This window comes from Vicia villosa, linkage group LG2 (genome assembly GCF_029867415.1).
Source record: "Vicia villosa cultivar HV-30 ecotype Madison, WI linkage group LG2, Vvil1.0, whole genome shotgun sequence".
NCBI lineage: Eukaryota > Viridiplantae > Streptophyta > Magnoliopsida > Fabales > Fabaceae > Vicia > Vicia villosa.
This window is the reverse complement of record NC_081181.1, coordinates 171,824,719-171,842,699: the sequence shown is the minus strand read 5'-3', so window position 1 is coordinate 171,842,699 and position 17,981 is coordinate 171,824,719. Positions and strand designations below refer to the sequence as shown.

Here is a 17,981-nt window from a genome sequence, read left to right as displayed (position 1 = left end):
TGAAAACCAAAACTTAGTCAAAATCATAATTTTTTCAAAAAGTTGTATTTCAAAAATGATTTTTATGAAAATCTATTTGAAATAGCTTCAAAATTAAGTGATTTTTTGAAATTTTGATATCCAATTTTTTTTCCCATAAATAGATGAAATACCTAAAATCACATTTTAAGAATAATTATTCAAACAAAATTTTCATTTGAAGCTTTTATAAAAAGTTTCTTTGTAAAAAATTTTTTCACAAAATTTGGTAACACTATAAAAATCATTTTTAAAAAAAAGCCAAAACAAACGGGCCCATAATTTAATCAGAAATCCATAAATTTTGGATTCGAATTTAACTATGCACATTCAATAGTATTAAATCTCATAGAGGGAGTTTGCCGCATACAAAATTCAAGAGTATGCACATTCAATAGTATTAAATCTCATAGAGGGAGTTTGCCATACAAAATTCAAGAGTTTAATCTTGACAGTTGCACGCAGAGAATACCGATTAATATATATAAGAAAAAAAGCTAAAAAATTGAAGAAAAAGAAAAGGTTAAAATAAAGAAAAAAACTTAATTTTTAAATGAGAATAAGATTTTTTTTTTAATGAAAATGAAATGGACTAAAACCACATTTAAGCTTAAATTACAATTACTTGCTCCACTTACTTTTATTTATACAAAGTGGTCATAACCACTAAAACTCACACACATAATCGAGCAATCATGAAAGTCAGAGTTTGAATCTTGGAGTTAACATATAAGATAACAACCGACTTTTTACCTATTATCTATTACTCACTTAACTTTAAAATATGAGTCTACTCTTTACCTTTTTAGAAGTTAATTAAACACTTAACATATAGTAATAACTCAGATTTCACGAATTATTAAAATTTTTTATCACAAGATAAGTGGAGAAAGAACTTATCATGTGACCATATATATAGATTTTCATAACATTAATCACACAAGTAACACAATCCCAAAATCAATGCAACAAATCACAGCTTGATTATGCAACACAGTCATTGCATGCAACATATGTTTCTCTTCACCTGCGCCGTCATCGCAAGACAACCGACGACGATACTGTACACTGATTAATCCTTTCTAATACAATTTTTCCATACTGTCAAACATCTCAGGAAGATAAGATGAACTAGAACTACAGAAATATGAAACTATGGTGCTACCATTTTTTCTCCTAACTAGCTTATAAATTATCAGCACTGCAAATCTAGTTGCGGTGCTTGCACAATCGACATACTATGGAGAAGTATTCACAAATACAGCATCATGGAAAATGGGAAACTACCATTTTTCAAATGCATAACATAAAGGTATAAATGATTTCCCAAATATGGAGCACTACGGCTTTTTATCGGTGTCGGTGTCATGTGCTTCCCGGAGCATCACTTCCTGCAGCTGGTTTGCGATTCAAATATCGAATAACAGCATCTTCAACCCTGCTCAAATTGTTAAACAAGATATGAAATTTTATAAATGGAAACAAATAATGGAGGACAAAAAATTAAGCAGAGAATGCTCTCAAAGCTTACCATGGTTGGTTGAAAAAATCTGATTTACGCTCTTTTTCAGCATTGCGACTAGGTTCTCCAGCTGCAGTTTTCAGATCCCTGCTTTGAGATTCAATCAAGGCATTAATAAATTCTACTGGCGACTGACTGAAACCGAGAAAAAATGCCCGTCTCCTTCGGTGCTCGTGAATTTTTCTGATGATTCCACATATCGCTTCATCACATGTTTCGATCTCTTTGTTCTTCTCAACATTAGCCAATAGTGCAGACAACTCTCTCTGAATAGGAAAAGGAACATCAACAGTCACATCATAACAAGCACTCCCGGCCGGACTATTTCCCGAGAGTTTGATCTGATGCTCCAACATTATAGGCTGTGGAGGGAACAAATGGTTCGATATTTTTTGCGAAACTGTTGTAAACTTCACTTTATCTTCCCCAAATACTTTCTGAAGAGCTTGATCGCAGTGAAAAAAAGAAGGGTCGTTAGGGTTTTGCAGTTTCCTAGCCTTTACATAATGCCAGATCGCAGCAATAATTCTTGGACGGGTATCAACCTCGATACCAAGAACTTCTGTCAATGCTGTCGAAAGCTTAAACTTCTCAGGTGCATAATTCATTTCCAGCCGTATATTCACCGGAAATTCTTTATCCCCTTTCCTCTTCACTTCAAAACCTTCTTGAGGAGCAGGTGATCGAGAATTCTCCCACACAATAATGTTGTTATCGGGATATAGCCTCTGATCCAATGAAATCATTACTTTTTTGAAAAAAGTCGAGAACTTAGGATACATCGGAGACTGCTTCTGAACTACTCCTGGCTGATCAGGGTCAACACCATCTTCCAATATCCTCCCAACTATCTTCAGAGTCCACGTCGGAGGCTCAGCATTCGGCTTCTTAGGCATCGTGCGAATTTGATTAGCAAAAGTATTAAATATATAGATCCGAAGAGTTTTCTGAATACAAGGCGGATTTTTCAACGCTTCCTGGATATCAACCTTCTTTCTAGAAAGCGCAGCATCAACACGAGACTCAAACTCGAGAAGCTGTGTATAAAGAGCAGATTCAGGCAGGATAGCAGCCACCCTTTCCTGCATCTGTTTCTCAGGAAGCTTCTGCTTCTTCCTCCGCGCAGCGGGCGTGAGTTCCATCGGTCTCAACGGCGAGAAATTGTTCTGAGGCGAAAATCCAACAGGTCGCATAGGTGGTTTCAAAGGACCCCGTTTCGCAGGCGTAGACATAGACGACGACGAAACCCCTAAATTCCCCAAACCACCAACCTGATTCTGGTTAAGAGTCAACCCTTGAGCTTGCAAATGAGCATGGAGCTGAGCATGAGCTACGGCCGCAGCTTGCGCATGAGCCTGAGCTTGAGCCTGAGCCTTAGACTGTGCTTGAACAATAGCATGGGCTTGAGACTGTGGAAACTGCCCTTGAAAACCAGCAGCTATTTGAGCTTGGGCCTGGGCTTGGGCTTGCGAAAACACGGGGTTTGTAGACATAGAAGGGGATTGCATTCCAGCATTTCCAAAGGATGATGAAGACCCACCAATGCCTTTGGAAGGGTTATTATTGTTCACAGACATCACTATCCAAATCTAATAAACAAAAAGGAACAAACCAAAAAAAAAAAAAATCAAAACCTAAACAAAAAAAATCTTAACTTTAAGTCCTAATCTCAATCACAAACCAAGTGGGTATATAAATAACTCCACAATTTCAAATGTAAAAATTCACAGCTTTGTAAAAACCCTAAATTTGCGGTCTAAAAATGGAAAGAACCAAAACAACTAACACTGATTCTGAATCAAGTAGAATTTACCTCGATCTGGAATTAGGAGGATCCACTGATTGAAGAAGAAGAAGAAGAAGCCGAGTAAGAACACACTGTGATCTCTGTTTACATATAATTTTTCGCAAATTAGGGTTTAGTAAAAGATGAGCTGAATGAAGATTCGAAGACTGAAAATTGAGAAGAGAAATTGAAGAAAAATGTGAATTTTTTTGGAAGATGATGAACCTTAGCTAGGGTTTGGGAAATTGCACAATTCGAAAGGGTCAAAGTTTAGTCACTGTGAAGCGTTTGGTTCTAAATGCTTTACTCTTAAAACGGTGTCGTTTTTGTCCGGCGAGTTTAGAATGGTATTGTTCTAAACAAATAATGTTTAGAATGGTAGCAAAATTTGTTTTCTTTTTTCCTTAAAAGAAAAATAAAACAAATTGTGTTTAATCATTTTATGATTCTCGGTCATGCTTTTTACATTTTTTATTTGTTGTTTATTTTTTAGTTTAAGGTAATGTTAGATTATTATTTTTGTAAAGGTAGAGATAATATAATTGTGTTTTTTGTTGACTCGTGTCTAATTAAAAATTTTAATAAATTATTATTTAATAAAAAAACTATTATTTTTTTAAAACATTAATTTTGACCAAAATGTTTTTTTTAGTGTTTGTATGGAATAGCTATCACATAACATGTAAACTAGAATGATAAAAAACATGTAAAATCATAACACCCTTTTCATTGTTTTCCTGCTTTGATTTTCGGATTTAATCATTGTTGACATTTAGAAAGATAAAATATATTTTCTAATTAATTAAAAAAATTAAATTAAGTTGTAAAACTTCTTACACAATTTTATTACTTTTATGTAATCAAATATCCGTCAATATGTTACTACAAATACCACCCAACTTTTAAATTATTCAAATTAGATAAACCCAGTAAATGACAAAGTTTAATTGTTGTATTTTTCGAAGATTAACAACTTGAATGTTTTTTTTCTCCGTGTTATCATTCTATATTTTACGATAATTAAAAATTTACATGTTAAAAAAGAAAATAAAGCAAAAATTAAACCGAAACTAAAGAGTGTTTGATTTATTTTTAGTTTAATATTAAATAACTGAATATTAGTCTACTTATAAATAAAGAAATATATTATGCATGACACAATATATTACCGTGCAACGAGTGACTCTATTTTACCAATTTTTTAAAAAGAGATTGAAGATTTGAATTCAATATCACTTAGTTCGTTGTAATGAATCTACCAAAACGTGGGAATGATTGGCTCTTGAGTCATTATTTAAAAATAAAAACCTTTTTTATTTTAGCAAGTTTACAAAAGTGAAAAGAGATCTTATTAAGAAATATGACAATATTATTCATAGCTTTTTTAAACGATTATCAAAAGTGTATTTTAATAAACACGAAGAATTTAAATAAATAAATCTCATTATCTTCTTCCTCGTTTTGAGATAATTCTTTAATGCTACGTGAGTTAGTAAAAGCCATGTTTTCTTTTTCTCGTCTTTATTAGACGATGCATCATAATCATGTCATGTTGCCACGAGATACTTATTTCTTCCTTTGAATCCACTTCTTATTGGCTTGTCTTTTTCTAACATTAAACATCGCGATTTGAAATGTCTAAAATCTTTGCACTCATGGCATATAATTTGCTTCTTATCTAAAATTTTATTATTGTCCATATGGTTTTTGGAGGCTCTAATATCTTTCCTTAGAAATGTCCTCTATTTGTTTCCTCTTTTAACCCACAAACTTTGTATTCGTTTTGAACAGTCAGAGTATACATCTTCCTACAAAACCTTATGTTGAACCTTTATTTAACTTATGAGCAATATAATTTTATTTCTTTATTTAACTTTATCTCATTGTGGATCTATGTGTTTGTAGGTATGAAGACTACATAAACTTGTTAATTTGGTTTTGAAATTGACAACGCTCTTAAGAGAAATCTTCATCAATCCTAATGTTCAAGGCCTGACTGGTTCATATGATATCATCTAATGTGTCGATTAAGTGATGGTGCTTAACAAGCTATTTATCAAGTGACGATGCTTTATATGTTAATCAGGTGTTGATGCTTGATATGTTGATAAAGTGATGATGCTTGATATGTAGATCAAGTGATGGTGTTTGATGTGTTGATCAAGTGATGGTGCTTGATATGCGGATTAAGTGATGGTGCTTGATGTGTTAATCAAGTGATGATGCTTGATGTGTGGAGAAAGTGATGGTGTTTGATGTGTTAATCAAGTGATGGTGCTTGATGTGTTGACCAAGTGAAATGGTCAAAGGTCAAAATGTGTTGATCAAGATAAAACATGAAGATAATTTGATGCAATTATCGAATGGATGTGCTTAAACATCAAAGTTGTGATGGTGCTTGACGTGTTGATCAAGTGATGATGCTTGATATGTGGATCAAGAAATGATGCTTGACGTGTTGATCAAATAATGGTGCTTGATGTGTGGACCAAGTTACGGTGCTTGAAGATCAAAATTTATTGATCAAGATAAAACCTAAAGATAATCTAATGGAGTGATCAAATGGATGTGTTTGAACATCAATGTTATGATTGATTAATGCGTTTTTATCAAGTTGTGGTGATCAAGATTTTTATTCTTGAAGGTCAAGTTATTTGCGCTTATCTGTGAAAACAACACCTTATATCAAGCGACTTTCGGTGAAGTTAGCGAAGATCTCTAATAAAGAGGTTTGTCTAATGATTGAGGTTATCATGACAAGTTATCTCTAGCCTCATCAGAATAAGATTCAAGGTTCTAGTCAAGTACTAAAGTTAAAGATAATGTGGCAAGGAACCAGAAGCTCCAAAATTGTGAAATAGAGGAAGTATGAAAGTTCACCAGTCTGTGTCGAGTGATCAGTGTCTGTAAAGGTATAAGACTAACTCTCAATTATAGTAAGGCAAATCACACACACACAAACCTCTTCAAAATCCTATATTGATTTCATAAAACACCCAAAAATGTTTTAAAAGCCTAATGAATTTACTAATCAATTAAAAGCATGTTTTACACATGGATAATCGATTTGACCCTTGGAATAGTTGATTGTTTCACTTTCTAGTGCCTAAACTTGATTGGAGAAGTCCATTAATGGTTGGTAACAACTTGTGATAATCGATTACGAGCATTGAAAAACCCATAAATTATTTTCATATTTGAATCACCTTTTGTCAAATAGATGACTCATTTATCATTTCCAACGCAGAAGAAAACATATTTGAAATACCATTCTCTCACTCTCTTCCCTCTTTTTTATTTTCTCATATTGGGATAAGTGTTAGGTGCCAAATTATGTTAATATCAAGTTTAATTTGTGGCACCTTTCGACCGATTTTATCAAGTATTCGTATAATTCCCTTTAGTTTTATATAATTATTTGTAGTTTATAATTTTAGCTTTTATTTCATGTTAATATGTGTTTTAGTTATGATTTTACAGGTCTTGGCAAATTTTGGAAGCTTTGAGCTTGTTTTGGCCAAGATTGAAGTCTGGTGGGCAGAGCTTAGCGCGCGTCACGCGGTACTAGGACGCGTCGCGCCCTGGGTTTAGATATTTTGTGAAGCTTCCAACAGAGAATTGTGCGCTTGGGCGGTTTGATCTGCAAGTGACATGGCACGATGCGCGCTAGAGGGCGCGACGCGCCCTGGACAGAAAACATAATTGCTATATAAAGAGCAAATCAGATATTTTGTGGAGGATTCATCTTTTTCAGAGCTCATTACACCATTTTCTACTGTAGCAAACTGAGAAGTGAAGAATCGAAGCTTTGATCGTCGATTAATCGCCGTAGATGCTTGTTATTCTTCATCCTTACCTTATTGAGCAAGCTATCATGTCTATGGATAGCTAAATCTCTTTTGTATCAAGATAAGATGTAATCTTCCTTTACTTTTGTATGTTTTTCTTGTGAATATATGTGTATGAACAAGTGATGATCAATATAGATGGTTTAGTTTGTTTATTAAAGCTTTTCTATGGTATAAATGTTTGAGACATCAATATTTGTACCTTGACCTAATTTTATCATCTATCAAACTATAAATTGCAGACATGGATTTAGCGTTTGATATTTACGTTGTATCGGTTTATAAAACGTTATTTGTATTGTTTAAGCGGAGGAGAAATCGGCGGTTAAACAATACGGTAAATCTAGCTATATCGTTGCGGACACGGACGGTATAGACGTCGATACGTAATTATATTGATCGTTAACAAGTTCATATATATATATATATATATATATTTATAGGTTGACATACAAAGTTAGGTCGGTGAAATCGAATCTTGATACATTCTCTTAAACTTAGAACTTTCTTAATTTTAATCCTTGCTACTAAATTGTTGAATGATCTTAAACCAAACCCAAAGTAACCTTAACTCAAGACAACATAGACTATAGAACGGCGGTGGTATCGCAATAATCCCTGTGGAAACGATATAATCTAAAAGTACTCCAATATACTTTCAACAATAAGCTCTCTTTTAGTTGTTGAGTTAAACCAAGTAAAATCTCTATTTGGTTAGGGAGATCTATGTTATTAAAAATTCCAGTCGGTTCGTGAGCTTAGCCACCTATTAAAAGCTCTCTCTTGATTCGTGAGTTAAGCTTGGGCTAAAATCTGTCAATTGGTTGTGGATGTATTTGTACTTAAAAATCTACTTTTGGTAGTTTAGTTAGCCATTAAAAAACTCCAATCCCTGTAAAAGGATGTTCATGGGCATATCATGTTAAAAGCTCTTAAGATAGTATAAACTCTCAATGAATAATTATCTGACAAAGAAGTATGTCACTTTATTAAGATCAAACCTCTATAATTCTTGTGTTTTCTCTTATCTTGTAACTCTTTAACTTCTAGTCAGTTGTTTCTACTGTATTTTTCTTTTCTCATTTTCGTAGCTTTTACTCTGTTTGTTTTACAAAAACTTTTTAAATTCGTTTTGTAAAATATTTTATTTTGAAAATAAATTTTGAATCTCACACAATTCACTCCCCTTTTTGTGTTTGGAATCTCATGTCCAACATTCATTAGACCTAAGAGGATTCATCATCTCGTTTCAAGGATAGTTTGATGAGATAAGTAATTATTTGAATAAGAGTGACTTTAGATCTCGTTTTGTTGGGTAGAATTCTCAAAAATTTCTTTACATAATCGACACAGGTGTAACTCTTACCAAGAGTTTTGAAGCGTCTTTTAGTAAATAACAAAAAAAAAAAAAGACTAAAAATAAACTATTATTACGATTGACTAAATAACCATAGTAATAATATAATGTTACAAAATGTATATTTTGTAGCAGTGTTATTTTTAATTTAATTTTAATCAAATAAAAAATAATTATAAATTTAAAAAAAACATGTATTCATTAGGATGATGTATATTATAACTTTTAAAGGGTGTTATCAAGTGTGTATAACTTATAGAATGCTTATGATTCAAGTGTGAGTGATTAGCCTCACATTGAATATTAATTATAAATGAGTAAAACATTGAATGAATAAGAAATATAGATTATATATCGAATACCGTAAAAGTCCGTTTGGTGCGCAGGATAAAAGATAGGATAGGATATATGTATCATATCCTATCTCAATCCAGCGTTTGCTAACACAACAAGATAGGATAAGTTAATCCTGAAACTTATCCTATCCTGCCTCACTAGTTCAAATTGTTATCCTCAATATGAACTGGTTAGAATCCAGCAGGATAGCATAAGAAAATGATTTACTAATTTACTAATTTACCCCTTATCCTTCTTGATATCCTATCATGTCTCTATCATATCCTGCGCACCAAACGGACCCTAAGAATTTACGGGGTGTGAGATGTCTCTCTCTTTTGTGATCGAAAGCATTAACTTGATGTTTCTCCCAACATCTTCACAAACTCCTTAAGAAATGGTATTAGAGTTCTGGTCTAACTTGATGAAGGAACTAAAATGAGATTCTAGTTTTAGATCAAATACACTAATTTGAGAGATTCACATTTAAAAGACAAATTGTTGAATTTAAATGTGAGTGATTAGCAGTCAGTCTCACATTGTTTATGAATAATTAGTCCTCCTCTTTTACGATCCTAAAACATTAACTCATTATTTGTTCCCAACACTCTTTTGAAGTCTCCACGGTAATGCTATCAATAAAAAGATGTAAATACCTTTTAAAATAATTTGTTTTATAATAAGATAAAAGTAAAATTGCAAAAATAAATAAATTATAGTGGTACCTTAGCCGATAATTCATCACCTATCAACTTCTTTCTATTTTGGAGATAAAATCCTTAATGTTTTTTTTTTTTAATATTTTCTCTCCTCTCCCATCTTTCCTTTACCTTGCTATGGTTCCAAACATAGACTATTAACACAACACACAATTTATGTGTCTATTAGGATAAAGATAAACACTTTGACCCAAAAAAATAAAATAGCTTTATTCTCTTTAGTCTTCAACTGTATGTTGAAAGGCGGAAGTGCCATTCAAGATCAAGGCTTTTGTTTGGAGACTCATTGCTAATAGACTTCCTACCAAAGATTTGTTGGTTCTAAGAGGTATTCTGTTTTCTTATGATAATTTAAAGTGATCTTTTTGTGGGATTTTACCGGAAAATCGGGATCACTCTTTTTTTGCTTGTTTATTGGTCAAAAATATATGGAAAGAGATAGCTATATGAATAGGTAAAGAGGGGATAGAGGAAGATGAGTGTCTTTCAAGTTTTATGGATTGACACCTATTTTGTAAATCTAAAAAGTTAGATGTAAAGAAGTTAGATTTGGTTTGGTTAGCCACGACATGGTCTTTATGGTTGACTAAGAATGAAGTGTGCTTTAGGAAGGAAGGATGAAATTTTAGTGATGTTGTTTGGAACATCAAAACTATGGTTCGGAGGTGAACTTTTTGTGGAGATATTACTCATGCCAATTACTCCTTTTACGATTTTAGCCAAGATCCTATGATCTTTTTGTTGTAATTGTAATTGGTGCGTAATTTTTTTTTGTCGGGCTGTTGCCGTCTCCGTTTGTAAACAGGCCGGAGAATCCTTAGTTCTCCTTATCCTCTCTTCAAATATATTAATACAGTTGTTGGGTTCTATCACATAGTGCTAATCATACACACACATCACTATTAACAACAAATCAACTAATTTATTTGACTAACATTTTCCATATATTTATGTACTTAATCACAAATCCTAAAAAATAATACCCAATCATAGGTAAATTATTGATGATATTAAATATGTTTGATAGTTATTAGAAAAGTGATGTAGACATCAGTATCAATGTCCTTATAATTTTAAATAACCAAATTGATGCATGGTAATTAATAATGGTTTATTTTTCTTCTTACTCACCATAATTAAAGTTTTTAAAGTATATTCACGACTTAAACACTTTCAACTTAATTTCAAGATAAAAAAACAAGATACATATATATTACATAAGCAAACTTAATAACAAACTAAGCCAATGATGATCAACTACAAGTAGTTTCATCAAATGACACCATATGACATATACTAAAAACATTAATCAAATGATAAAATATAATAAAGTAATCAAGCAAACTCCGTGAAAATAGATCGGTTCAACCAAAAAAGAATTCTACTAACTCAAATTTCACAAAAATTTGAGTTCGAATTCTATTGATTGAATCAGAGACTTTTTAAACTCGGATGGATTCTTATAACCCTACTCAGGTAAATTATATTTTTGAAGAGTTTCATTTCCAAGAAACCCTACTTATTCCTTAAAATACAAACTTCAAACTTTTCAAGCTAACATAACAGCACAATTATGAATAAAAGGATTAAGATTTCCACTACCACACACAATTTGCTTCCATTCCAAAACCTCCAAATCATGATGAGGCAAACAAGTATAAATCTTCATCAAAGTTGTATGTGAACTATCACCAATAACAAGCAACTCATTTCCCAAAGATTTGAATGCTATCCCCCAACCAAGTACATCAGCTCTCACAGGAACAAACCCTAATTTCTTCCACAAATTCTTACCTTTCACATAAACCTTAACCTCGTTCGAAGAAGCATCGAGCGCATACAATTCATTGTTAACAACGGCTATAAGAGGCGGTGATCCTAAACTCGAAAGAATAATATCTTTCAACATGTTTGGAATCAAGTTCCATTTGTTGGCCTTTTCGTCGAAGAATTCTCCGCATGTTAGATTCTTTTGGTTTTCATCTTGTCCTCCGATTACATAAAACTTGTTGTCCAAGTAACAACCTGAACAGAATCTTCTCTTTTTGTTCATGTTTGGGAGTTTTTGCCATGTTTGGTTTTCTGAATTGTATTTTTCAGCTGAGTTTAGAATTTCAATGCAGTTCTTTGTTTCAAGTCCACCGGCAATATAAGCAAAAGTGTTAGATGAAGCTGATGCAAAGGCACACCTTGGTGTTATCATTGATGGACCTTTGAACCATTCATTTGTTGTTAGTTCATATCTCCATATAACTGCTCCATCAATCTCCATACCTATTAAAATCAATTAGTAACCAAATAAGCCGAATAACAAAAGATACATTTAAAGACCAAACTAACGAACGAAAGAAACATACACTAACCAACTGACTAATAAAAATTACGTTCAGATATACTAATATCGCTTTACACATTTAAAGACTAAAATGACTAATCAGTTAAGTTTGATGTAAATTGTCATTTTTGTTCTCTAAATTTGCGCGGCCTTGTCATTATAATCTATAGCCCTGAACGTGTGAGAACTATATGTACGAGAATCAAACTAACATGTTTCACACATTCAATTCAATGACTAAAATGATTAACTACAGTTTCTCGTTAAGTCAGCGCAGTTGATAACTGCAGAGACGTCATTTAATTGCAGAGGTGCGAAAGAATACATACCTGAAACAAACAAATGTGTGCCAGCAGAAAAGGAGTCTTTAACACCAAATTCAAACTTGTAATCAGATGGAATAATTGGCAATTTCTTGCATGACTTGAATTCACCATCAAACACACACCAATTCCTCTCACCACTTGCCAACATAAAAACTGAGGGTTCTTTCAACCCTATCATTCTCCTCATCCTATAAATCTCACCACTCTTCATTACATTCAAATACTTCTTGTTTAAGCAACACATTTTCCAGTGTTTTGATATAGGAAACCTCGACAATATCATTGTCTCTATCTCATCACTGAGATATGGTAACGGTAGAACATAATCTGCATCCTTTGGTTCTTCACCTGGGGAGAAACCATTGTCACTAGAAAGTGACAATTCTAGAATTCTAGAATTTTCATTAGAGGAGTTTGGTGAGTTTCTGCAACTTCCACCATTATAGAAACTCCACATAGGTAATGATCTTTTACTAGACACAATATAACTCATTTTCTTGCAATTTTTTTTCCTTTTCTTTTGATTGTTTTGATGAACAAAAGGCTTCAAAGTTCACACCTTAACTAAATATCTGCAATAATAATAAGTTGTTTTCATAAGTTCTTTCAAACACAGTAAATAATCTCAAATAAATCGATCCAAACAGACTCTGGAAATATAACCCGAAAAGATACTTACCTTAGAAGACCTCACATCATGAGATTGAACATGCCAATAGAAACAAAAACCATTGATTTCTTTAGGGTTTGTCCATGTTTTCTTAGATGAGAAATGATAGAAGTGAGATGAAAGGAGGAAAGATTAAGCCATTAAGAAGGATCAAACATGAAGATACATTCCATTTTTGTGTTAGGAAAATAAGTGCTTAAGTAAATAAGGTGAGTGTTTAGAGATTAAATATACTCTTAGAGAATTAATATTTTATGACATGTGTCATCATCATGATTATCATTGAGTACACTAACACACAACTATCATTGTCATTTATTTTTATTTTTTTTTCATTTTTAATAAAGTAGAATGAATATGCATTAAAGAGAAAGAGACTGTGTGGTGATTTCATAGTTCACATATAGTATAGTTGAGTTTTTTTCAATGGTTTTTCAGCACTAGAAATGTGACAGAAAGTTGAAAAATAAGTTAAAGAATGAATAAAATAGTGAACAAAAGAGAAAGGAGAAAAAGATGAGGCACAATTTATGTATTGTGATTAATTAAAAGGAGAATCTGTTGATATATTAATTTTTAATAAAAGTGTGTTGCGGCAGTTTAGACCATATTAGCTTTTTTAGGATAGGTGTAGACTGAGTGACATATACTATTTTAGAATTGACAAACATTAATGAGAAAATCTTCTAAATTTGGTTTCAATCTAATATTTGGTGATTTGGCATATTTAAAAGGAATAATGCTATACTTACACCCCCAAACTTACACCAATACTTACACCAAACACTGTTCAACGTATTTATACGGTGAACAGTGTTTTTTAAAATAAAATAATAATATTTATAAAAAATATTTTTATTTTTAAAATTATGGACGACACTGTTCATGTAAGGACGTGCATTAACCAACTTCATTAGTGCATTAACCAAGTTTTTACACTGCATTAACCAAGTTTGGTGACTGCTAAAAATCAATTTTAATACCTGGATGTTGCATTAACCAACTTCATTACTGCATTAACCAAGTTTTTACACTGCATTAACCAAATTTGAGTAATGCTATTCTTACACCCATGAACAGTACTTTTCAGTAGTCATTAAATTTGGTTAATGCAGTGTAAAAACTTGGTTAATGCAGTAATGGAGTTGGTTAATGCAACATCCAAGTATTAAAAATAATTTTTAGCAGTCATCAAACTTGGTTAATGCAGTGTAAAAACTTGGTTAATGCAGTAATGAAGTTGGTTAATGCACGTCCTTATATGAACAGTGTCGTCCGTAATTTAAAAAAAATAAAAAATATTTTTTATAAATATTATTATTTTATTTTAAAAAACACTGTTCACCGTATAAATACGGTGAACAGTGTTTGGTGTAAGTATTGGTGTAAGATTGAGGTGTAAGTATAGCATTGCTCATTTAAAAGACTCATAATAATGTTATTTTTGATAGAAAAGGCTCATATGTAAATAATGAGGTGAGAATGATTATTCATCCCTTTGTACACCATGGTATGAGTTTATTAGCCTAATTACTATCAAGTTTCTACTATTAGATTCAGTCTTGACTCGTGGGGTGCATTAACAGCATATACTAAATGATATGATTTCAATATAAGTTTATAGATAGGGGCGACCTTTATTTTAAAAGTCGATTTTATAAGATTGAATTAAGTCAAATCACAATTTTATGATGATATTTAGTTAGACTTTGTACAATATCCTTTGGGCAATTTATTTTCCGCTATCAAATTATTTCCTATTTATATCTACATCAAACTCAATAATGTTGACATGACACGTGTGTTAAAAATTTAACATCAAATAATATATTATCTGAATATTTATTTATAAATAGATGCAATCTTCACTTTTCAATATGATGTGGGGTTGAGTTAAACTCAACTATTTTTGTTATAAGAATGAGTATTTCCATTAAAAGACAATAGTAGAAACAAATGGGGTGTTTCCATCAACAGGAAAACCACCAAGACAAGTTTTAGAACCATACATATGCCTAAACCAACCAAGTGGTGAGCATCCACATTAAACAATTTGCTCAAAATCATAATAGAGACAACCTTAAACTATTCAAAAGAACTCCGCAGTCAAGAGTTATGGGATCAATGTCAGCAATAGACATCATGTAATTAATATAGTCAACCGCATTAAATGCATCATATTGAATAAGCCCCCTGTCAAGGTTCAAATCCTTCGCAATTTGAAGACTTCAGCTGATTTCTACGCCAAAAAGGTTATTTAATAGCGCTTTTAAGCGCTATTAAAGCCGCCGCTATTAAAAGTTTGTCACTTATAATAGCGCTTGATAAACGTTATTAAATGCTCGTTTTAATAGCGTTTTTTTAAAACCGCTAACATAGCCCGTTATTATGCTTGATATAATTCCAAATTTTAATAGCGTTTTTTTACCAAGGTTGTCTTTACTTTTTAAAAATGCTATGTTAAATGCATATATATATATAATAGAGTTTTATTATAAATTGCTATAGTAGATAGAGACATTTAATATCGCTTGTTTAAAAAGTGCTATTATATGTAAATCTTTTTTTTAAAATTTATTTAAATTTTTTTTTATATATGCTTTTTGAGTGATTCAATATACTAAAAAGTATAACTAATATTCTTCTAAAAATGTAAATATGAACAATATATCATATAAAAAATGATACTTAATTTGTATGAATAACACGACATAGGTATATGAGAGAGGATTCACATCATAGGAAGTGGGTTTTGCTAACAATAGAGATGGGATCATAGACTTTGTATGTAAAGTTGTTGAACTGGATGAACACAAGGTGTGATAAGAAAACTCACATCCATTGAATAAAACATATTTTAAGATGAAGATTCAACCATCTTTGTTAATGCATTTATAACCTTTGTTATGAGGTGAAATACCTAAAAAGACACATTCCTCACGTTTGAATTGCAACTTATATTAATTATAAGGCCTAATAAGTTGGACGCATAAGCAACCAATTTTTTTTGAGGGAATTATAATTAGGTGTAATTTTATGTAGGGAAAAGTAAGGCGGGGAGGAGTTGTGAAGGCCTGTTGGGAGGCCTGTTTATGAGTTAGACTGACATGATAAAGTTGTGGTCCTAATAGGTGTGTGTGTGAGAGAGATAGAGATATAGATAGAGAGAGAAATAGAGATAGAGAGATATGTGCAATAAGAGTCTGACCCATCTCCATAAACTGCTTATGTTTTCTTTCGCTACAATCATTTTGGTGAGAAGTGTATGGACAAGTTAGTCTATGTATAATGCCTAGCTCATTCAAGTATTTAATGAAAGGCCTAAATTCACCACCAAAATCAGAATACAAAGCTTTAATGAAGGAACTAAGAACTTATGACGCATGTTGCAACATTCTAACACAACATGACCATAATTTCCACAAAGCTAACAAGTTAATATTCATCATGATGAGTTCCCTCTAGAGCAACCACGGCATCTGCCCCTAAAATTATGTCCACAACCAGGAAGGTCATAACCACCATGAGTGAAGTTGGACTCATGTTGATCTAAATTAGCAGAAACATTGGAAATCAAAAGTTATTTCCTAGACTTATCGAGTTGAGCTTCATGAACATACAAAAGAGCATCAACATCATACATTGTGGAATGTTCAGGGTGATCATAGACTCGCATAAGAAAAGAACTTTACTCCTTTAAAAGTACATAGATGATGGCATCCATTTGATATTTTTCACTAATTAAGCCACCAAGTGATATGAAAGAATTAACAATAACTTTAATTTGAAGAACAAATTGAGAATCATCGTGATTCAATTTATTGGTTGTTTTGAGTTCTATGCATAATTTACCCACACATGCCTTCATGGTTGCATTGAAAGTGTTTGTGGACTTTGTCCCAAACTTCACATGATCGTTTACACGTGATAAGTCATGGTAGTACTAATTTTGAAGTTGTCTAAATCATCCATATAACAAAACTTGATCTTGTACGATCCAAGTTTCATACTCCTCTAAGATGGCATTGTTGAGACGGTCTCATATGTTTTGAACATAGGAGGAATTTTTTGATTGGTAACATATCCATGAAACTTATGTGTTAAAAACAAACCTTCAACTTGATGGTTCTATAGCAAGAAATTATTATCATGCAACTTTATTGATATTTTTTTAGCAAAGTAGTTTAAACATGACGAGCTTCCAAACAAAGAGTTTGTAATTTGTGACTAGGGCTTAGTCTTTTAGACATGATATGATTAATCGACATTCCCATTGTATGAAGCTTGATCATAATTTGTACCAAGGAAAAAGATTAAGGAGCATTAGCTAGCAGATGGTGGAGAATCAACAATAATTGATACCATGTTGAAGCTAATGAAGTTTATTGTAAATCTCTGATTCATATTCCATTCATTCAAAAGCCTGAAAAACATATACGCGGAGGAAAAAGCCTGTACCAACCCTGTCGACCGCAAAGAAATCAATCTTGAATAAGTCGCTTTAACCGAGAAACCAAGCGGATCCCTCCACCAAATGAACATGTCCAGCTCAAGCGGAAAAAGATGTATTTTTGCCAAAATACACATAAGCTAACAAAGCTCACAGACCGCAATCATCGACAATAAATCAACACTTTAATTCATATTCCAGACCCAATGATCTTCAATCCTAGAACCCAAGGAGGATATATTAACTGCATTGTTCGAAACTGCCCCGTACAGAGAGAGAAAAGCCAGTTTCAAAGCTTGTGGACCAATCCAATGATGATTCCATAAGTTAATTAAGTTATCGCTGCCTAGCTTGCACGAAACAATATTTCCAAACCAATTTTCTTCAGCTCCCCAATTTCCCAAAATTTCTTTCAAGTCCCTCCACCATAGTGACAATTTTGAAGAAGAAGAAGGAAACCTTGAAAGTTCGAGTAAAACACTAAGAATGTCTCTCTATCTAAAATTAAGAATTGCAACTCCTGTAACATATTGATTTGAACACAATTTCAAAGCCCATTTTGACATCAAAGCAATGTTGAAAACCTCAAGATCCTTAATTGCCAACCCACTATA

General features: G+C 32.4%; 2 protein-coding genes across 2 annotated transcripts; both read right to left on the bottom strand.

Moving 5' to 3' along the window:
* Positions 1-978: 978 nt before the first annotated feature.
* LOC131652975 (SWI/SNF complex component SNF12 homolog) lies at positions 979-3,683 on the bottom strand. Its single transcript, XM_058922979.1, has 3 exons — positions 3,354-3,683; positions 1,550-3,129; positions 979-1,456 (listed from the first exon to the last, which is right to left on the bottom strand). The coding sequence occupies exons 2-3, from the start codon at positions 3,115-3,117 to the stop codon at positions 1,384-1,386; spliced, it is 1,641 nt and encodes a 546-aa protein (XP_058778962.1). The 5' UTR covers positions 3,118-3,129; positions 3,354-3,683; the 3' UTR covers positions 979-1,383.
* Positions 3,684-10,745: 7,062 nt separating this feature from the next.
* Positions 10,746-13,121, bottom strand: LOC131647450 (F-box/kelch-repeat protein At3g27150-like). The gene is made up of 3 exons (XM_058917339.1): positions 12,927-13,121; positions 12,251-12,819; positions 10,746-11,860 (listed from the first exon to the last, which is right to left on the bottom strand). Exons 2-3 carry the CDS (start codon positions 12,738-12,740, stop codon positions 11,136-11,138), a joined length of 1,215 nt encoding a protein of 404 aa, XP_058773322.1. The 5' UTR covers positions 12,741-12,819; positions 12,927-13,121; the 3' UTR covers positions 10,746-11,135.
* Between the last annotated feature and the right edge of the window lie 4,860 nt (positions 13,122-17,981).